At 37.1% G+C, this 23682-nt stretch overlaps 1 protein-coding gene across 2 annotated transcripts in view; it reads right to left on the reverse strand.

Moving 5' to 3' along the window:
* Positions 1 to 23682, reverse strand: part of LOC150105454 (unconventional myosin-Id-like) — a 435962-nt gene that overhangs the window by 108514 nt on the left and 303766 nt on the right. For both annotated transcript variants that reach the window (XM_090394828.1, XM_090394829.1), the window contains one exon: positions 16538 to 16742. In XM_090394828.1, coding sequence (XP_090250954.1) covers positions 16538 to 16742 — 205 coding nt within the window. The remainder of the gene's footprint in view (positions 1 to 16537; positions 16743 to 23682) is intronic.

Raw genomic sequence — 23682 nt, forward strand, 5'->3', positions numbered from 1 at the left:
GATCTTTTTTTTTTTTTTTTTTTTTTTGACTATTTGGCACTCTGAGTTCCACATGGCTTTGGATAGAGTGGAAACTGAGATGAAGTTTATAGAATTGCAACTGTTGCTGCCTGGACAACAGAATCTGTTACATACCTTGACTGCTTCATTGATAGGCATTTGATTGACTGCTGACTGGAAAAAAGTACTCCAGTCAGCTTTTTTTTCCCATGTGATCATCTGTGTAAGAAAATATGGTTTCTGTGAAGTCACAGTGCAAATAACAGGAAATTGTTCCCTTCCATACTGTATATGTTTTCTTCAACATCTCACATGAGCAGTGTAAAAATGGCATGGGAGCAGATTGTAAGCTCAACTGAAGAAAATGAATAGGTAGGCATATGAAAGAGGATAGCATAGATAGGTCACGATTGCTGAGCATTTGCTCAATGATACCTCATCAATTTGTGTCAGCACTACTCCACAGAATGTTGTGTCCATTAAAATCACCCGTGAGAAGTATGGGCTGAGGTCTTTGCAATATAAGATTATCAAGTTTTCAATCTCATTTAACTCATAACCCAGTGGTAAATATAAGGAATACAGTAATACCCCGACTTACACGAATCCAGAGTTACATGGTTTCTTATATGTACGTATTCCCGTCACGCCTCACCACTAGTCATATCTTTCCGCGACAGCCGCATTCGCCAGTGTCGCACATGCTGTGAACAAGCACTGACGTGTTTCGCACGGTCTCCATTCATATATGATTTTTATAGTCTACAAAATCACATAAAAAATAATAATATCATCCAAAAGAAGCAAGTCTGATTCTTCTATAGCTAGCAAGAAAAGAAAAACATTGACTTTGGCATTGACAAAACATATTGACAAAACTCAACATTATTAAGGATTTTGAAGGCGGAATGAAAATTTGTGAGCTATCAAAGAAGTTCGATCTACAGGAATCCACAGTAAGAACAATCATGAAAGATAAAGAAAGAATTCTCGCTGCTGTGAAAAATGCCCAATCATTGAATTCACGCATAATTCGTACACGTCATGGGATTATTGGTGAGATGGAAACGATGCTTAAATTATGGTGTGATAATCAAGTGAGAGTAAAAAATTGCCCAATTGATCAAATGATGATATGTAGCCAAGCCAAGCTGATTTTTGAGAGGCTAAAAGTAGACGCTGGAGAAGCGGTCAAAGAAGAAAATTTCGTGGCCAGTAATGGTTGGTTCAACCGATTTAAAAATCGCTGTAACTGGCACAGCATCGCAGAGAGTGGAGAGGCGGCAAGCGCTGATAAAGAGGCTTATTCTACTTTTCCTGAGACACTTAAAGCTATCACTGAGAAAGGTAGCTATAGCAGTCAAACCATATTTAATGTAGACAAGACTGGCTTGTTCTGGAAAAAGATGCCTAAGAGAACTTTCATCGCACGTGAAGAAAAAACGTTTCCTGGCTTTAAGGCTTCCAAAGACTGGTTGACAGTAATGCTTGGTGGAAATGCAGCTGGTGATTGCAAATTAAAACCTCTCTTAATTTATCGCTCCGAAAATCCAAGAGCTCTGAAAAAAAAAATCTAAATCTGGCTTGCCAGTGATTTGGAAGTCAAATTCTAAAGCTTGGGTGACAGCTTCTATTTTTGAAGACTGCTTTGGTCACCACTTCATACTTGAAGTTGAACATTATTGCCAGTTTAAAAAAATCGAGTTTAAAGTTATGCTCATTATTGATAATGCACCTGGTCACCCTCCTGCAACTTTAATTGATTTTGATCCACGTGTAAAAGTTGTTTTCTTGCCTCCAAATACAACCAGCTTACTTCAACTGATGGACCAAGGAGTTATCAAAATATTCAAACCGTACTACACACGGCATTCGTTTGCAAGTGTGAATGAAGCTGTGAGGCAAAATGAGCAACTGTCTGTTAAAGAGTTTTGGAAACAGTTTAATGTTTTAGATGCTGTAAGGATTAACGGAGATTCTTGGGGTGAAATTTCCCAAAAAACCTTGAATGGTGTCTGGAAAAAACTTTGTCCATCCTTTTTTAAATGCGAAACGGAAATGTTGCCAGAAACTGATCAAGTTACTGAGGCAGTAGAAGAAGTTGTCAACCTTGCCAGGCAATTAGATTTAGAAGTCGGCAGTGAAGATGTCAGCGAGCTGTTAGACTCGCATAACAAGGAGCTTACAATCGACGAGCTCATAGAGATGTGTAAGCAAAGCACTACTGAAGAGACTGAAACCTCAGATCCAGTTTTACCAGAAAAGCACATGACAATTGCATAATTAACAGAAGGTCTCAGCTTAATTAAGAAAGGTTTACAGATTTTGGAAGACATAGATTCTAACGAGGAATGAATTGTAGCCACAAGGCAAGGAATAAAAAAATCACTGGCTTGCTATGAAGAAATTTTGCGTGACAAGAAAAAGACATTATGCCGTCAGATGAATCTATTAGATTTTATGAAACCATAAACATCGAAATAACTTTTTTTTTATGTACGAAAAACTACAATTATGATTACTGTATATTTCTTAAAAAATATAGGTGTTTTTGTAAACCTTTGGTCCCAATTGCATGCAAAATTACACCCTGAGTTACGCGAATTCGACTTATGTGCTTTTCGTTGGTCCCACCTACCGCGTAACCTCAGGGTATCACTGTATACTCTAAATAGAAATCTCATAAAGAGGAGAATTGCTACTGCTTCCAGAGCAGTATTAAGCTTGAGGAGATAGAAAGGAGTGTGATTGCCCAGTTTGATAGCTACTCCACTGCGATAGGACCATCTCCAATTCTATCCTTATGAACAACAGCAAAATTCCTTATGGCGAATCCTCAGCAGGTTTTAAACATGTTTCCTGCAAACAGTAGTGAATTATCTTGTATTTCTGCAGCAGAATCTTGATAACTGATATTCTGTTGAAATCCATAACAGTTCCACTCTAAAAAATTTTCCAATTTTATAGCTTTATAGACTTGTCCAAATCCCAAGAGATTGTAGATTTAATTTTGACAGATTTATATTTATCAGTTGATTTTAGGAAGTATGGATGGTCAATGTACGTCTCTTCCTCTGGAATCTCAAAATATTCAATAAATCATCTGATGTGTCATGACCAAGTATCCATTCTTTCTGTGGAGGTGTCTGGTGGTTTATCTTTCAGTGATACCTTGCCATAATTTTTTTTTTTTTTTTTGACAAGTGGGTTCTCATCAAATGGGACCATTTTTGGAGTTGTTTCGGGAGTGAGATCATAGGTCATGCAACTGATGTGCCCCTCAGTCAGAATCATAAAGTTGAGCTATGGTGAAATTATCAGATGACGGAATAGATATACAAGTTTGAGTTGCTATTGATTAACTTAACTGCCACCTCAACATAAGAGGATTTCAAGATAAGTGTGGTGGTAGCTAAATTCCTTTTTACATCCTGATATGATATATTTTGTTCCGTTTTAATCTTTTATATTTCTTTTTCATCCTTCCATTTCTGACATGCACTGGAGTAGGCTTGATTACCAACCTGACAGCTGACACATTTAGCTTTCTTTGTAGAAGTCTAATACTCTCCAAGTGATTGGTTCACTGTGTTAGTGCACTGCATGTCACCAATTGTTTACTGGAGGAAAAAACTGAATTCGATGAAGCCTATCTTTTTTTATTTTTAAAGGACAAAAAATATCCAAAAAGATCATTGCCTGTTATAAACACTGTAAAGTTAACCAGGTTTATATTCCTATTGTTCAGTATAGTTCATAATGCATTTCATAATAACATGCTTCAACTGCAACATTGTATTTCATCCAGTTTGCAAAACGGAAGAACTAGTCCATCGTAAGGATAATGTAACCTATTAAAGATCCATTGCCTTATGGTACAGTACACTATAACTACTCTGTTCTTGTGGTATGTCTTACTTTGGACAGACAAAGTATTTCTCATATTCTAGAGGAATATTACAATACCTGTTTTTCCTCTTTTCTTACTGACTATACCTCAATTGTTTAACCTTTCAGATTAATTCTAATTCTGTGGCTTCCTCTCTTTGAGAGGGGGTTGCAACTGATTACTAGTGAGATAATGACACAAGGTGGTTTCCCATTGCCTTCCTTGTCTTGTGTCTATGACGGTAGCCATGTGGGTTCACAGGACTGGTTTGCCTGTTTTGAAGGATGAGAAACCCAAGTTACCAGTAGAAAAAAAAACGATTAACTCACCTTTAGTCAAAACAGACCTGATAAAGGTTCCTCATGTCATGGACAGGAATCCAACCTAGGTCTTTCTGACAAAAGGGCTTCATCTATACCAACTGAGCTATGGAGCTAGTGTGATGCTCTCCATATTTATTAAACATGTACCCTTTGAATGATTTCAACTTATGAAAATGGAGAAAATGGTTTTAGTAACTACAAACTGTTTGAGGGACATCTGTAGCAACAGCAGCAAAAAAGTAGTGCTTAAATATGCACATAGAGAAGAAGCCAACACATAAAAGAGGCAAGGGTTAAATTTTGATTTTACCAGCTTCAGTTTTGATATTATTATTATTACATGTAACCTCCAAGGAGTCCAAAAGTTATCAAGAGAGATCCACTCAGCTCATACAATGCCTACCATGCCTCATGTGAAATTCATTTATAGACCATCGTAGATTTCACCAACCTCTAACCCATTCAACCCTTTTACTAACCTGTACATCAAAATCATGTTGCCGCTCCTTCACCAACTAACCAAAGTTTGAAGCCACATTTTCTTCATCTGGCCTTATTCTTGTAGATAAGCTTATACATTGGTGATACATAACTGTTAATTTTAAGGAAAGAACAACGTATATTATTATATTAACTAAATAACTTTAATTAATACTTCCAATATTTCGGTCATTACCGAAATATTGGAACATTACCATCATCAGGAAACATAAAAATTAATGAAATGTGCATGCAGGCACTAACACCGAGCAAAAATGGCTGAAGAAAAACAACCGAAGTCAGTCCTAGAGTCCTAAAGGATGCCACCTAGTGGGCCAAATTGGGTATTAATTTTGGCTGTTTGGGCTGATGTTCTAAGAATGCAAGCCTCCCATATTTGGGGTAGTCTCATGCATCCAAATTTATTGAGGTTTGGGGAGTTTTTTAAGGCTGAGACTTCTTCTTCTTCTTCTTCTGCAGCTTCTCCCACTTAAGCAGGGTCACTGTTTGTTATGAGTCTCCTCCACACCTTCCTGTCTTGGGCTGTCACCACATCCAAGTTCTTCATCTTCAAGTCCTCTTCTACCAGCTCCCTCCATCTCTTCTTTGGCCGCCCACGCTTCCGCCTTCCTTGCACATCCATCTGCATGACCCTTCTTCCCACATATTCATCCTCCCTCCTCATCACATGACCAAACCATCTCAACCTTGCCTCCTGTATTTTCGCTCCTAAGTTCGTAACTTTCACTGTTCCCCTGACATAGTCATTTCTCAGATGATCCTTTCTGGTCACAACGCACATCCACCTAAGCATTCTCATCTCTGCTACTTCCATCCTGCTAATGTTATTTTTCCTCAGGGCCACAGTTTCTATAGCATATGTCATAGCTGGCCTCACTACTGTCCTATAAATTTTGCCTTTCAGATTGATCGGCACCCTCTTATCACATAACACTCCTGCCATCTCCCTCCAGTTCTTCCAACCTGCTTGTATCCTGCATCCCACTTCCTTCTCACCTCCTCCATCTTCTTCCACTGTCGAACCTAAGTATCTAAAGTCTCTCACCTTCCTGATGACATTTCCTTCCAGCTCCAGGTCTGTCTCCTGGCCACCGCCCACTGCGCAACACATATACTCTGTCTTACTTCTGCTCAGTCTCATACCTCTCTCTTCCAGTACTTTTCTCCATCTTTCCAGTTTAGTTTCCGCTTCTTCTCTTGAATCTACACACAGCAAGATGTCATCTGCATACAACATTGTCCAAGGTGCATCTTCTCTCACCTCCTCTGTTACCACCTCCATCACAATATTAAACAGAAACGGACTTAATGCTGACCCTTGATGCAAGCCAACTGTTACTTGAAAACTTTCTGTCTGTCCCAAACAGGTCCGAACACTTGTCTTCACATTTCTGTACATTTCCTGCACCAACCTGACATATTTCTCCGGCACCTTCTTCTCCCTCAGACACCTCCAGACTTCTTGCCTTGGCACTCTATCGTATGCTTTCTCCAGATCAATAAATACCAGATGTAGCTCCCTTTGTTTCTCTCGATATTTTTCAATCATCTGTCGTAACCCAAAGATAGCATCTGTTGTTGATCTACCAGGCATGAAGCCAAATTGTTCCTTTGCAATCTCCACCTCCTCCCTCAATCTACCATCAAGAACCCTTTCTAGGATCTTCACTGTGGGACATCAACTTTATTCCTCTGTAATTTTTACAGTCTTGTGCATCCCCCTTTAACCTTGTAGATGGGGACAAGAGTACTCTCCCTCCATTCCTCGGGTATATTTTCCTGTTGGCAAACTTTCATGAACAGGTCCCACAGCAGGTCAATTCCCTCTTCCCCCAGTGCCTTCCATGCCTCCACTGGAATTCTGTCGGGGCCCACCGCTTTTCCATTCCTCATCCTCTTCATGGCCTCCGTCACTTCCATTCTACTGATGTTCTGCACCATCCCCTCAGAAGGCTGCCCATCTCCTCTGTGAGTCCTTGCATTTTCCTCATTCAGAAGTCCCTCAAAGTATATTTTCCATGTGTTTCTTATGTCCACATCCCTCCATAATACTCTTCCTTCAGCATCTTTGATCTGCCTCACATGTAAGATGTCCTTAGCTGCTTTATTTCTACATTTTGCTAGTTGGTAAATTTTTCTCTGTCCTTCCTTTGTTTCTAATTGATCATACAGATCTTGATATGCCATGGCCTTCGCCTGCGCCACAACTCTCTTGGCTTCTTGCTTTCTCTCTTTGTACACCTCTCTGTCCTCTTCCACTCTTGACTCATCCCACTTCTGCTTTGCCTTCCTTTTAGCTGTCACTGCCACTTGTACATCATTATTCCACCACCAACCTTCCTTCTGCTCTCTAATATTTCCAGATGTCTCACCAAGCACCTCGATTGCACAGCTCAGGATTACTTTTGAATTATGTTTCCACCAATCTTGTACACTTTCCAGTCCATCCGAAATCCTCTCTAACACTCTCTTCCTAAAACGATTCCTCACACTCTCTTCTTTTAAGCGAAACCACTTAATTGTCTTCATCCCATGGCAACCAGAAGTTCTTATCTTCGATCTTAATTTAAAGTCTGCGCACAGCAGTCGGTGTTGTTGTGCTACTTGATCTGTTGGAATTACCTTACAATTTGTCACAACCTTAAGATGTTTTCTTCTAGTCAAAATGTAGTCAATTTGTGAGCTGTTGTTACCACTTCTAAATGTTATCAAATGTTCTTCCCTCTTGAAGAAAAACGAGTTCACAATTGCTAGATCAAATGCTACTGCAAAGTCCACAACCCTCTCTCCTTCCTGGTTCATCATTCCCACTCCGTAGCCACCATGCACCCTTTCACAGTCTCTATTCTGTCTTCCTATGTGCCCGTTCAAGTCTCCTCCGACAATCACCATCTCATTTTCTTCCAATTCCCTCATTTCTTCATCTAACACGTTCCAGAACTCATCTTTTTCCTCTGCTGTACAACCAACTTGCGGGGCATATACACATAATACGACCACCCGCTCTTCTCCAAGACCCAATTTCATTCGCATGATCCTGTCGTTCCTTCTACCCACGTCCAGTACTTCACCCTTCATTCTGCCACACACTACAATTCCTACACCATTTCTTCTCTCGTTATTCGCTCCAGAGTAGAACAATTTATAACCATCTCCCAGTTCCTTTGCCTTTCCCCTTTCCACCTTGTCTCCTGCACACATAAAATGTCCAACTTCCTCTTCCTCATCATGTCTGCCACCTCTCTTCCCCTTCCAGTCATGCTTCCAACATTCAGTGTTCCCACTCGCAACATCCTCTCCACCTGCTGGGCTCGCTTCTTTAACTGCACCCGCCCTTGATGCGGTAGCCCTCGTCCACTTCTCACAGCTGTAGGGCGATGTGGCTGCGCGTCGCTTAAGGGGTACGCCCTAGCCCTTATATCATTTTCTCTTAGACTCATAATCATAGTTTGAGTTGGCACTGAAGTTTTACGACCGGATGCCCTTCCTGACATCAACCCTCGCATTTATCCGGGCTTGGGACCGGCACCTATTGAGGCTAGCTTGCCTCCTTCGGTGGCTGCATAAGACGAAATGACTTAGCAAGATAGGAAAGACTCACCCCTAGCCCTCGAATACTCTAATAGCATCAGGGGGAAGGAGCAAGGAGAGGAGAAAGAAGCAAAGAAAGAAGAGGAGGGACCAGTCTACAGAATAATATAACAGATATATATTACATGAAGTAAGGCATGGTCCAGCATCAGGTACCTCGGGTTTGCCATGCCCGTACTCACTAAAGTGAGCCCTTGAGGAATTTTTAAGGCTGAGACTGATTCTAAGAAAAATCTCTCATATTTAAACCTTGCTGTGGTGTAGTAAGGAAGCTTTCTTCCAACGTATTTTATGACAGGTGTCCAAGGCATGGTCAGCAAATCCTGAGTGGCTATAACGGCAGAAACGGATATAATTCTTATGTTCAGATATTCTGATATTAGCAGTCCTGCCTGTTTGGCCATAGTAAGACAGTTTACAACTACAAGGAACCTGGTAAACTCCAGGTAGGTCTAGAGCATAGATTCAAAAACTTTTTCAGGCCACTGCCCACTTTGCAAGACATGAATTTTGTAACGCCCCCCCCATTATATAAATTATATAAAATTTGGTTTATTTTTGTACAAATCACTTAGAAAAGAGATTTTATATATTTTATATATATTTTGAAATGAAATATAATGAATATCCTGAGAAAGATTATAGGAGTGAACAGATGGCATCAATGGCAATATCATATTAAAAACGAGGATATTAGGAAAGAACTTGACATTGTCAGCATCCAGGAATGCATTAGCAGAGCTAATCTCAGGTGGTATGGTCACTTAAATAGAATGGGAGAGGAAAGATTAGCAAAACAAGTGTTCTCTGCCAGGTTGGCAGCAAAATGACCCAGAGGAAGACCAAGATATAGGTGGATTGATACGGTACAAAAGTGCCTTAGACGAGAGAAATATAAGATCTGATAATGTTGGAGTCTTGACAAGTAACAGACTGATTTGGAGGAAAATTGTAGATAGGTAGTTAGTAATGATGTAATTTTTTTCATGTAGTACTATCATATTCTGTACATCCCTTGAGGTACATGGTAGGAATTTGATGATGATGACGATGATATAACGAATATATTTGCTACTGTAAACATAACCTATTATACACACATATATACATGCTCTATTTTCTCATTGACATAGAAAATTGACATCTATTTCTATCTGACATGGTAAATTTTCAAATGATTAAATAATTGAAATAGAAAATTGATAAAACAAATTGATCACGTAAGACGGGCATAAGACGAATTAAAATGCAATATTTAAATTTTAAATGATTATCTAATCGCAAAAAATTACAAAAATAATTAATTTTTAAATATATATGATTAATTTCTTCTATAAAGAGCCACCAACCCCTAGACCGCCCCCAAATGCTTCTGATCCCGCTATAGCCCCCCCCCCCCCCCCCCCCAGAAGGCTTCAGCACCCACTGGGGGACAGTACTGCCCACTTTGGGTAACCTATGGTCTAGAGTAAGTGGCTGGTCCTTGGGAGAGTGGAAAGAGATGCCAATTTTTAATATGGTTTGTAACAAGTTGTCAAGTCATATTTTTTTAAGATTTTTGTTAACTTTTCAGAAGTACCACGAATAGTGACAGATTTAGAGTAGTCCTTGTTGTGGAGGGGGGGGGGTTTAACTGGTTTTAATATTTTTTGGATTTTATGGGGGTTGTAGCCATTGGCTACAAAGGTGTTAAGAATATGAATAAGTTCAGCAGTAAGGGCATTGTTATCTGAACTGATTAATTTTGCCCTGTTATATAGGGTTTTTATAATCCCATATTGTTGGGAGGAGGGATGGTGTGAACGCTGGTGAATGTATCTACCTGTATGTGTAGGCTTTCTGTAAAACTGAGAAAGCCAGGGATCCATTAGGCTGGCATGTAATCAGAGTATCTAGGAAAGGGAGATTGTTATTGTTTTTTTTTTAAGGTAAACTGGATCCTGGGGGGTGTTGATTGTTTAGGTGTAAAAGGAAGTTTTCGAGTGTGTCTAGGCCATGCGGCCAAATAGTGAACACATCATGGGGCCGAGTTTAAGGCTTTTTTTTTGAAGGTCTCCATAAAGAAGTTGGCCAGAGGTGGGGAGAGTGGAGAACCCATGGCAGTCCCCTCTATTTGTTTGTAGAATTTTCCTTGCCAAACGAAATAGCCTGAGTTCATGGCAAACTGAAATAGGGCTGAGATATTGGGAGGAAATTTGCCTTGGATGAAGTCCAAAGGATCTTTGAGTGAAACATTAGTGAATAAGGAGGAGATATCAAAACTGACCATTATGTCAGTGTGGTGGAGTGGTTTTCTATACTGGCTTTAAAGTGGGTTGAATTTTTTAATGTGTGAAGGTGTGTTGCCAGTATATTGTGTGAGCACTTTGGCTAAATGTTTGGCTAGTTTGTATGTGGGGAAATTGATGCCATCCACAATGGAATGTAATGGCACATTGTGTTTATAGATTTTTGGAAGTCCATATATTCTGGGGGGGGGGGGGGGGCTAGAGTTAAAAGGTTTTAGTTTATTAGTAATTTCCACAGACCAAGAAGTAACCTTCTTAAGGAGCCTATGGTGAGTTCTGATTTGGGAGCTGGTAGGATCATATTCTATAGGGAGATAAGTGTAGACCTATCTAATAGCAAGGAGGAAAGCTTACTTGTGTAGTCGGTTTTGTTTAGAACTATAGTGGCAGTTTGCAAGTACAGTGTGGTTGTACATGCAGGACTGCTAATATCAGGATATCTGAACATAAGAATTATATACGTTTCAACTGTTATAGCCACTCAGGACTTGCTGACCATTCCTTGGACACCTGCCATAAAATATGTTAGAAGAAAGCTTCCTTACTACACCGCAGCAAGGTTTAAATATGAGAGATTATTCTTAGAATCAGTCTCAGCCTTAAAAAACTCCCCAAATCTCAATAAATTTGGATGCATGAGACTACCCCAAATATGGGAGGCTTGCATTCTTAGAACATCAGCCCCAAACAGCCAAGATTAATACCCAATTTGGCCCACTAGGTGGCACCCTTTAGGACTCTAGGACTGACTTTAGTGTTTTCTTCAGCCATTTTTGCTCAGTGTTAGTGCCTGCATGCACATTTCATTAATTTTTATGTTCCCTGAAGATGGTAATGTAACATTACCGAAATATTGGAAGTATTAATTAAAGTTATTTAGTTAATATAATAATATACGTTGTTCTTTCCTTAAAATTAGCAGTTATCTGGCCTTATATCTAACATTCCTGATATAATTTTGGTTACCTATTCTGTACTCATTCCAGAGTTTCCTCTTTGAGAACGGATACTAGCATAGTAGCTCATATACAATCATAACAAGATCTTTTAAAAAAGCACTACAGTTCTTTATTCTTGCACATTGCTGACCTTTCGGCATTACTTCACTTCCCTATCCATCACTCACTTCAGGAATTTCTTTATCCAGGTATTTGCTTACGCTTGGAATCGCCAAACTTTATATAGTTTCTATATTCGGCATGAAACTCTTTGAGTTTCTTATTCGGCTAAGAAACAATATGGGATGTAATATCCCTTTGTATTTTATTTTAGATTTACAATACGTCCACAAAATATTTGTCGACATAGTAAGCTATAATACAATTGACATTAAGGTCTTCCCACCAGGTCTTAGTTTCACTTTCAAACTTGGGTTTTAACTCTAACAGGTGTTATTACTAGAGTTCATCAGTGTAGAAAAAAAAGCAGAAATATGGTGATCAGCTAAGGAATTTTCTTTTTTTTTTAAAAAAAAAAGCAGAACTTATAACATCTTAACTACAAAACAGTTATTTTTACAAACATTCAATGTCTTATGCAGGAGATTTGAATCTGCAAGCTTTTCAGCAAACAAGTAGTGGAAAACAATGCCAGTGCTAAATAATTACAAGTAAGGGATAATTTATATGCAATCATAAAAAGATGCATACCATTTAAAGTAATCATATTCATTACAATACCCCCCCCCACACACACACCTAGATATATACACTTTTCATAGGTTTTTAAAAATTCTTATCATAAATTTGTCAATACTAAAAATTTAAATTACTATCACTTAATTGCCATTTTAAATCTTTTATGCCTCCCTCTTAAGGCACACAGTGATAAAAATGAATGGCAACATGGCCTGAACATATCTCACCATGCCTAACATCAAGAAATATTAAAACTACAACATCAAAAATGAACAGTCTGTTAGAGTTCCCACTAGAACTCAGACGTCTCTGAATCACTTAATTCTTTAATTTATTGTTATGTCATGTTTCAAAGTTGGAGACTCTAAAACAAACGTGGATTACTTTTGTTACATGTATATGCGATTCATTTACAAGTATAATGCTACTGCTTAAGCAGAAATGCATGCTTTTACTATTTTAGGTGTGGAAGTGGACAAAAATAAAATGCCTAAAATAAAATGTGGGAGTCCTCATTATTGGTGTGCATCTTGTAAGGCATGATGCAATGGAATCAGGAAGAGAGCCACTCTATGACTTTTGTGGTGCCAATGATTTTCAGAAAACCAAACGATCATGTGTCCTTCCAAAAAGGACACCACAAAAAAGAGAGAGAGAGAATGTAAAATATAAGCTCCTCATTGACCTCAAGAAAATATTTATTACCAATACATGATAAACTGGGTCTCATGAAAATCTCATTTAAAATATTGGACAAATATTGTTTTGTATTTGAGTGCTTAACTACAGGATTTAAAACAATATTTGTCCAATACTTTAAATGAGATTTTAAACTTTAAACAGATATAGATATACTTCCTTAAATATTTATAATAGCCAAATTTAAAGAAGTATATCTATATCTGTTGGACTTAAAATTATGGAGGTAATAAAAACATCAGGAATTCAAAAGTGGTTTCACTAAAACAGAACAAGAAGCTAGGAAGTTATTCAGAAATATTCTTGTATAGTTTTGGAATTGTATGATTAATTCTCAGCTTGTGGATGGAGCCAAAGAACAGAGATAAAAAATAGTTCCACTGCATAAAGCAGGCTCCAAGAAAAAGGTAGCAAATTACATACTAATCAGTATCTTTTGAGTGATAGTTAAGGTATTGAAGATGGTGAAGGCAGAATTCAGGGTGGAGAAGAAATTAATACTCTATGTGAGGTAGTCAAGTTTTATGAAAGACAGGTCTCATCTAAGTAAGTATTTCACTTTTTATAATAAAGTGACAATTCAGTTGGATAAAGGAAATGGCTACACAGTAATACTGCTGAGCATTGCAAAAGCATTTGATAGGATAACTTGTGGAACACTGCTACATAAATCAAAGCAAATGGGGTTGGATATGATGGTAGTGATATGTGTAAGGTGGCAGTATGACTTGAGCCACTGATATTTTATTTGTGCACCAATGATATAAGAAATGAATTTAAGAGGAAAATACTAGCTGTTTCCTAATGCAAACCTGATAAGGGCAGTAGTCAATGATGATGATACAGATAATGCAAGATGACTTAAATAGTTAGCAGTTCATGGCAAAAGTTAATATGTTCAAAGAGAGAGAAAAAGAGAGAGAGAGAGATCACAGATATTTAGGCATTAGCAACTCAAAGAACACTCCCCTTGATGAGTCCTTTGGGTTCCTGCAAAACTTTTACCCAAAATGCATTCAAGATACTCAGTGGTAGTCTACTGCACATCATGATAAGAACCTAGATGTCAGATGATTCATAACTATACTCAGAGATGACCCTGAATTCACTTTCTGCCTGCAAATATGATGTAAATTCTGATTATGTTCAATACAGGAAAATCCCCTTATTAACTTTTTATTTATCACATCTCCTCTTCTCCATCTATGCTCAAGCTTTGAGCACCACATTTCCTTAATTTTTTTTTTCTTGTATGTGCAAATCTGTAGGCCAAATATTATTTTAGTCACTTGCTGTGGGAGCCTTCCAATTATCTCATTTCATCTTCATGGAACCCAGTGACCAAATCTGCACCCAAAAGACCAGATGTGATTCTTATCCAAGCCTTGAAAAGTGATAACTTGCTTCTTTCTAGAAGGCAATATTTTTCTTTAACAATGCAGTTATCTGCTATGCAATAGTACCCAGCTATGTATTTTCCTGTTAACCTCTATCTCACATCAAGCATATTACCACAATCATGCAAGATTCAATTTAATTCCTCTGCAATCATTAACAATAATCTCAAACCCTTTTGATCTTGTTCTATCCTCCCTGAATACATTACCCATCACTTTCTATTACTGTGAGGACATCCTCTTCTGTTAATAGCACTCACTAAAGCCATTTCCTTTAGCCAACTGAATCATCATTTTATTATAAAAAGTGCATAAATTACTAAGATAAGACATACCCTTCACTAAGCAGCCATGCTGTCCCCAAAAGCTGAATTCTGCTTTTAACTAACTAACTTTTCAGCTATGTTGACCAACTCTAAGATAATGATCAGTCTATAATTTGATACCTCTTTACCATAAGTAATGACCTATTGCAAACTGTTCATCTACCTACACAAATTTATGACACCTCTTCACTCACCCAATACTTTGGATCTCTTTTTAACTCTCATTTCTCCCTCTAAATACACTGTAGAGGTCACCTCCACTCTCTCTCAGCAATTAAGAGGTAAGACTATGTTTTGGTAAGACCAAAACATAGTCTTACCTCTTCTCTCGCAAAAGAAATCCCAAGATCGCACTGCTTTACCCTCAATAATACAGAAATTGCCTGCCAAGATCATATTTCTCCACTTGCACTAACATATATTGCCAGACTCTCCTGCCACAAACACACCTCAACCACAGCCTCATCAGGATCCAAAAACTAGGCATTCTCTTTTGTTCAAGATGATTTTTACACCCAACCAACTCTTAATTACATACATATCCCAAATCCACCCATGCTTAGTATACTGCTTACATATGGCACGGAGCACCTAAAGCTTTTCTAAAAATTCTTGATGTTGTCCAGAGAAGAGCAAGTCAATTCACAGACAATCCCTCTCTTACAGATTCCTTCAATTTCTATCTTACAAATGCAGTGTTTCAGTTCTGTGTCTATTGTATAAGTACTTCAATGCCATTATTCCACTGAACTGGCAACCTCACTCCCCTGCTTTCTGTCACACCTGTTAATAACAAGAGCAGCAGTTGCCCAACACTACTTTACTGTGTAACAGCAAACATGTGGAACCCGCTATTCTTCTTTCTCTTTCATTCCATCTATCTCCATTCTCTGGAACAGCCAATCCAGTAAGAAATATTTCTAGATAGCTACAAACTGCAGCTCCTAAAAAGTGAATAAACGTCTGTCTGACCCCTCACCTGCATCCTAGACACCGCACTGATGTACTGCTTAAAAGTCTCTTGACTTGTCATGTATGAGATCAATATATAAAAATGCCACTTCAGGCCTCCACTAATAATAAAAGTTAAAAGTAATGCAAGTTGTGGTGGTTGTAGTGAAGATTAAATTTTATTCTACAAAACAGAATAGACATTGGGGAAGAGACAAGATGCATTTCTGATTACTCTGTACAGATATAGTAATGGCAATTTCATGGTTTATGAATACTCAGGTAAGCTTTATTCTGAAAGAAGCAAAAAAAAAAAAAAAAATAGCATCATGACACATTTGGTAATGTCAGTTCTGAGGGATATAAAAATGCAGGTAAGCTTTCAGAACAAGGAATAAAGTAACATCCAGATTAAAACATATGAGCTATAAGGATAGACTTTAGATAGGAATTAAATTTCATTGCCCAATGTGAGATAACTACCTTGCATGTTCAAGGCCTTAAGTTTTTTTTTTTGTTTGTTTTTTTTGTTGTTGTTCTAGCTACTTTACTGGTCTTTGAAATGGAGTTTCAAGACCATATAAAAATAAATAAAAATTAAAAAATTAAAATCCCTTGGCCCAACCACAGCACTAATTATTATAGTTTTACAGACAGAAATGATATTACAATATTAAAATTGTTAAAATATATGATATATAAAGAAGTTTTCAGCAAAGGAGAGCAGCTGAGTGGAATACATTAAGAGAAAGCATGATGAGTACATACATTCTGAATGAATTTAAGTAGGTGCATACATGTATGATATACAGCAGGCTATTTAAGATGAACCTCTCACTCTGATTCCTCATGGAGGCAAAATAATAATGATAATAATTTATTACTTTTAATTTCACCAAGAAAGAAATGGCACTTCAAGAACATGTTTACATTACCTTTTGTAAAAACACAACAATATTTGGTATTGCATCTGCTCTAGCCTGTTCAAGGTGAGCTATGGTATGTGGAGACCTAATAAATATTTTAGTCCTACCATATTTCACATCATCAGAAAAACCTTTCTCATCTATTAAAACTTGACATCCTTCTAAATCAGAACCTCTAAAATTGGGCCAAGTTCGTTTGGAAATCATTTTGTACCTGAAAAAAAAATGTAATACATAAATTTTAAATATTACACAAGTGAGAGATTTTATCATCACCATCAAATTCCTAAAATGTACCCTCAAGGGGAACACAGGTAGTCAGTTATACCATAAGGTGCATAATTCATATAGAGAAAATATACAAGAAAAGTTATGGCATCATCGTTTTTATAGTGATATCATCAGCTGGTGCATGATATAAGAATGAACAGAATCTAAAACAGGCAGTGACCATCTGGTTTTTATCTGAAATGAAAATGAACATTATATCAAATAGAAAGATGTGCAAGAAAGTGCTAACAAGAATCAAATTGTAACAGCTTTCAGATCTGAAATGTTGACTCAAAATATACAAATAATGAAGTGCTGAGGATGAAATATAAGGGTGAAAGAAGAAAGAAAGCTTGAATGCAAGAAGCAAACTTTAGAAATAAAAAATCTAGCAGTCATGCCCTTACACAACCTCCAAGAATGCTGTCCCCTTATAAAAAATTGAGGAAAAATTCTTTCCAAGGATGTCTCCTTATGGAAAATGTAGAGACTTCTGAAGAAAGTTTTTAAAACTACTTTTTATTATTTGGAAAAAAAGTTGCACCATTGTGAATAAGTTTTGAACTATTAAATATTGTTTATTGTGCCTATTGTAAAAATAGTTTGTGAATGGTATCAGATTTCTGTACTGAATTCTAAGCACACAAATAAGATCCTAGATATATGTAATTTGCTATGACAATTCACTATTAACAATGAAAATTAAACTTAAGCCTTTACCAATTGAAGGGCACAATAAAGCATCACTCTTCCAATTGTGCTACAGAGGTGCTGTAGCGATCCTGCAGGATAATTTAAATAGACTGGCAGTATGGGAAAGGATAACAGTTACCAGTGTAATATGACTTTAAGGTTATGCACTTTGAGATAAAGAGATCACATGTTGAATGACAATGATGGGGCTGAAGGCAGGAAGCCAATGAAGTCATGGATTTTACGGACGATTGTGAACAGAGAATTGAAGTTTAGAGAGCATATTGCAGAGATTACCAAAACAGCACATCTGTTTGGGCTAACTTTTACTGAGTTATCAGAGTGAATGGACTTCCTATTGAGGATACATTACATCTACCTTCAGAAGATTTCCACAGGATATAGTAAAATTATTCAACATTTTTATGCACTCTGGATATTTTATTTGTCAGAATAAGTTTTAGGATCAAGTTGAAGGAATCGCAAGAAACTGGAAGTCCACTCTTCCCTACACTTGCTAACTCTTATTTAGAACATTTAGAAGACATGGGTTTCTTGTCCATACACCCTCAGCCTCCATTTTGGGTTTGTTATTATTATTATACCCTCCATGGAGTTATCAGACTCATCGTGGGAAGTTCATTCAACTGACAACATATTTATCATATAGAATCTTAAAATCCTTAATACTAATTTCATTAACAATACATTCTGCTAATGCATTCCATTCATTGACAATTCTCCATGTAAAAAATCTACTCCTCACATCCTTCTTCACCACACTTTTACATAACTTCCAGGAATGACCTCTGATCTGATTCTTCCCCCTTCTCACCTTCTACTCTTTTTATAATCCCCTCTGGATTAATTTGATAAAATCCTCTCACTAACTTAAATGTCTCTATCATATCACTTCTCTTCCTCCTATTCACCAAACTCTGCAATCCACATTTCTTCAACCTCTCTCCATAGCCAGCATTCCAAACTCCTGATATTGTCTTGGTCACTCGTCTCTAAACTCTCTCCAATGTCTCCACATCACACTGAAAACCAGGTGACCAGATCTGAGCACTTGTGTGGTCTGACCAGTGCCTTGTACAGTGGCATAACCACTTCGTTATCCTTGCATGTTAGAGTACTTCTTATCATAGCAGAACTATAACATGTGACCTTTGCAACACTAGCAATATGCCCTCTAAACTTCAGTCTACTGTCAACCATTACTCCCAAATCTCTAATCTCATCCACTTCCTGCAGTACAGCACCATCAATATAGTACACAGCCTTATATTTTTGCACTCCAAAATGCAACACCTTGCACTTATTAATATTAAAACTACAACCCCACTTCTTTGTTCAAGTAAAAAGTCTTTTCAAATCTTCCTGAAGGGATTCCAAAGGTCATTCAGCATCAGCAGTGCTACTTATAATTCTTCCCACCTTTGCATCATCAGCAAATAACTGAAGATTCCCAATCAGTCCACATGATATGTCTTTACAAATAAATTAAAAAGCAGGGTCCCAAAAACAGAACTGTGGGGCACGTCACTAGTTACCCTTCTTTTTTGAGAACTGCTCCATCATACAGAAACCTGCTGGTAACGTTTAGAGAGCTAATCTCTAATCCATCTGACCAATATACTATCTATTCCCATCCTCTGCAGATTGTACACCAATTATCAAGTGAAAATCTATCAAACACTTTTGCAAAGAAGTCTAAGAATATCACTGTATATGATTCTCCCTTATCTCTAACACACTCATCACCTGATCATAAAATGCAAGTAAATTACTAAAACAGGACCTATCCTTTACAAATCCATGCTGACCATCATAAAGAATGCCATGCCCATCAACCCAATTCTGTATTCTATTCCTTACCAATCTCTCCAACACCTTGACCACAACTGCAGTTATACAGACTCGCCTATAGTTGGAGACTATATATGGATGACGTTTTTGCTATCTGGCCCCATAATAAAGAAGCATTACTACTTTTTTGTCTCATATAAACTATCTACATCAGGGGGTGGGGAACCCCTCGCCCGCGCATCTATTTCAATTCGCCTCTTTACTGATGTTCTCGTATGTACATGCAAATAATAATTTAAATTTATTATAATAAAATTTATTTAAATTTAAATAATTAAATATACAAAATCAAAAATAACTATATTACATAAAATATAATCATCATACATCTGGCAACCATCAAATCGGGACCAGCCATTAAAATAAAAAGAAATCAGGAGCATTTCTCGCTGGCAAAGTTCAGACTTTCTCTGATTGGTTGCTTCCCAATTACTGCCATGACATTTTCCCACGTGTCAATTATATTGTCTTTTGACTTTGTTTTTCTCATGCAGTACTGTGAGTGCCTTGTAATTAACCAGTTGACAACTTTATTCAATTTATTTTTTTAAATGACAAGTTGTAGTGAAAAGCGTAAAAAAAGTGGTGAATGTGCTCTGTTTTGTGAAAATTGGACAGAACTATACTTCTCTATTGAAATTAATAACAAGTGCATTTGTCTTATTTGTAACAAACAGGTACGGTTTACAAAAAATATAATCTTGAACAACATTATTTGAGTAAGCATAAGAAATGTGAAAATTTAAATGGATCAGAACATTTAGACAAGTTAGTGACTTTGAAAGAAAATGTAATCAAAAGCCAATCTCTTTCTAAAAAGCTTATTCAGGAAAGACCATCTGTAACTCAAGCTAGTTATGCGTTGTGTGAACAAATTGCTAAAAAACTTAAAACCATAATGAAGGTGAGTTTGTGAAGGATTGCATCCTTACTGCCATCGAGATTTTATGTCCAGAAAAACTGAGTTTGTTTAAAAATATTAGCCTATCAAGAAGAACTGTTTCTGACCATGTTAAAGATATCGCTGATGACATTCAAACTTCTTTGAAAGTAGATTCAGCAGAATTTGTGTTTTACTCATTAGCCATCGATGAGACTACTGATCTGTCAGATACTGCACAAATGGCTACATTTATACAGGGAATAACTACAGATTTCAATATGCGAAAAGAATTTCTTGCTTTAAAATCAATGACGCTCTAGAAAATTTGACGCTCTAGAAAAAGCAACTGACACAATGAAAAAGGAAAAGTTGGTCCTTGTTGGAGATTTAAATAGCAGAGTAGGAAATGATTGTGAGACATACAAAAATATTTTGGGAAAATTTGGAGAAAAGAGCAAAGCTAATAATAATGGTAAATATCTGTTGGATTTCTGCTCAGGACATGGACTGGTTATTACTAACACCATGTTCCAACATAGAAATATGCACAAATTCACGTGGAGAGAAGAGGCTAGGAATAAGAAAAGTCTCATTGACCATGTTATTGTTGATAGTGATGTTTTCTCCCTGGTGCAGGACACCAGAGTGTACAGAGGATTTGAAATTGGAAGTGATCACTATTTAGTCTTGAGCAGGATGAAATTGAATTTCATATTGAAAAGAATAACATGTAAGAAAGTTTTAAAGCGAATAAAAGTTGAGCAGCTCTCAGATGTTAACTGTAGACTAAAATACAGAAAGATTATTGGAAAGAAAATGAAAGAGTTTGAGAACAGGAATCAAACCTTGGAGATTCAGTGGCAAACTCTGAAGAAAACATTGATTGATTCTGCCAGAGAGGCATGTGGTGAGGTTGTGTGCAAGGATAAAAAAATCAGAACTCCCTGTTGGACACAGGAAGTTAAAGAGGCAGTGAGGAAAAGAAGAAAGCATATCAAAAGTTCCTGGCAAATAAGTCAGCTTTTACTCTTACAGAATACACAGACAAATGTAAGAATGCTAAACACTGTTTAAAACTAGCTAAACAAAAGTCATGGGAGGACTTTGGCAAGAATATAGAAAATAAATATCAAGAAGGTGGCAGAATATTCTGGAGGATGTTGAAGAAGCTTAGGAATGGAGGAAAGAGTGCTATAAAAGGAGTTAGAGATGATAAAGGTTACATGAAAACAGGAGAAAAAAATATCCTTGAAGTATGGAGTAATTACTTTGAAAAACTGCTAAATGAAACAAGCAGTGATGACAGCACAGTGATAAAAAACACTGACCAGGCATGCAGTCAGGAATACATATCCATACTTGAAGTAGAAAAAGCCATCAAAGGCTTGAAATGTGGAAAGGCAGCAAGAGTAGATGATATTCGACCAGAAATGCTGAAGTATGGTGGTATAAAAGGCTTACAGTGGCTGCACTGCATAGTTCAGAAAGCCTGGACAGAGGGACGAATTCCCGATGATTGGAGTAGAGCTCTCATAGTACCCATATATAAAAAGGGAAATAAAACTGAATGTGAGAATTACAGAGGTATTTCCCTACTGAGTGTTCCTGGCAAGATCTATGCAAGTATACTTGAGAAACGGTTGAGAAGAATTGTGGAAGAAAAGCTTGGTGAAGAAAAAGCTGGATTCAGACCAAATAGAGGCTGTCAGGATCAAATCTTCACTTTACGACAAATAGTCGAGAAAGCATGGGAATATAACAAAGATCTGTATTTAAGTTTTGTCAATTTGGAAAAGGCATATGACAAGGTGCCAAGAGAGAAGCTATTCAATAGGCTGCAATTATATGGTGTCAATGGGGCATTATATCAAGCAATACTTAGTCTTTATTTGAGTTGTAAGTCAGCAGTTAGAATTGAAGGAAGTACAGGAAGATGGTTTAATGTTAAATCTGGTGTGAGACAAGGATGTACATTATCCCCTCTGTTATTCATTATCTATATGGATCACATTATGAAGGAAAGTGGTATTAAACCTGATATCAAAATTGGAGATGTTAATGTCAGCTCTTTGCTTTATGCGGATGATGTTATACTTCTAAATAAATCCGCTACAAGTCTGCAAGATTCTCTGACTAAATTGAATAGCTGTTGTAATAGATATGGTATGAAGGTCAGCAATAAAAAGACAAAGACAATGAAAATAGGCAGAATCATTGAAAATGTCAACTGTGTTGTGAATGGAGAACCTGTGGAACAAGTAAAACATTTCAGCTACTTAGGCACAATTTTTACTGAAGATGGTAAATTAGAATATATAGCAATAGACAACAGAATCAGCAAAGCTGGTATGGTGGGAAGTCAACTGAATAAATTCATATGGAATAAGAGAGAAATTAGTCGGAACACTAAATTAGCTGTATACAAGACAGTATTCAAACCAGTTTTAACTTATGGATCTGAGAGCTGGGTCAGAAGTAAAACACTTGACCAAAGACTAGAGACCGCAGATATGAGAGTCCTGAGAAAGATTAGAGGCGTGAACAGATGGCATCAATGGCAATATCATATTAAAAATGAGGATATTAGGAAAGAACTTGACATTGTCAGCATCCAGGAATGCATTAGCAGAGCTAATCTCAGGTGGTATGGTCACTTAAATAGAATGGGAGAGGAAAGATTAGCAAAATAAGTGTTCTCTGCCAGGTTGGCAGGAAAACGACCCAGAGGAAGACCAAGATATAGGTGGATTGATACGGTACAAAGTGCCTTAGACGATAGAAATATAAGATCTGATAATGTTGGAGTCTTGACAAGTAACAGACTGATTTGGAGGAAAATTGTAGATAGGAAGTTAGTAATGATGTAATTTTTTCATGTAGTACTGTCATATCCTGTACACCCCTTGAGAGTACATGGCAGGAATTTGATGATGATGAAGATGATGATGACACAATTGTAATTAAAAGATACCATATCAGATGAGAATGTTGCACATTTACTTATTGAGATATATATTGCACACTACATACACTATATATAAGAGTTAAAATTTGCCAGTTGCCCATAGAAGTTTTTTAAATTAGCAATTTTCACCCTTGATACTAAAAAGGTTCCTCACCCCCTGATCTACATCCACAAATTAAACTCATTCAATTAAACTCTGGAAACAGAAAAACGCAACAAATTGTCCTTTGTAGATATTCTACTCCTTTGCTCATCATCAGGTGAATTAATTACTTCCTTTTACAGAAAGCTTACTTTCTGGAGGCTACATTTAACAGCAATTGGCTCACCATTCATTACAGAAGAGTGGAATTATTAAAACTTTATTGTGACATACTCATACTATTTGTTCTACACCTCAACTATTACAGCAGGAAGTCTTAAACATCAAATGATATATGAAACTCAATCTCTTCTCAGAAAGAACCATGA

Source organism: Typopeltis vanoorti, chromosome 6, assembly GCF_054136105.1.
Source record: "Typopeltis vanoorti isolate ZY-2024b chromosome 6, IOZ_Tvanoo_1.0, whole genome shotgun sequence".
Lineage (NCBI taxonomy): Eukaryota > Metazoa > Arthropoda > Arachnida > Uropygi > Thelyphonidae > Typopeltis > Typopeltis vanoorti.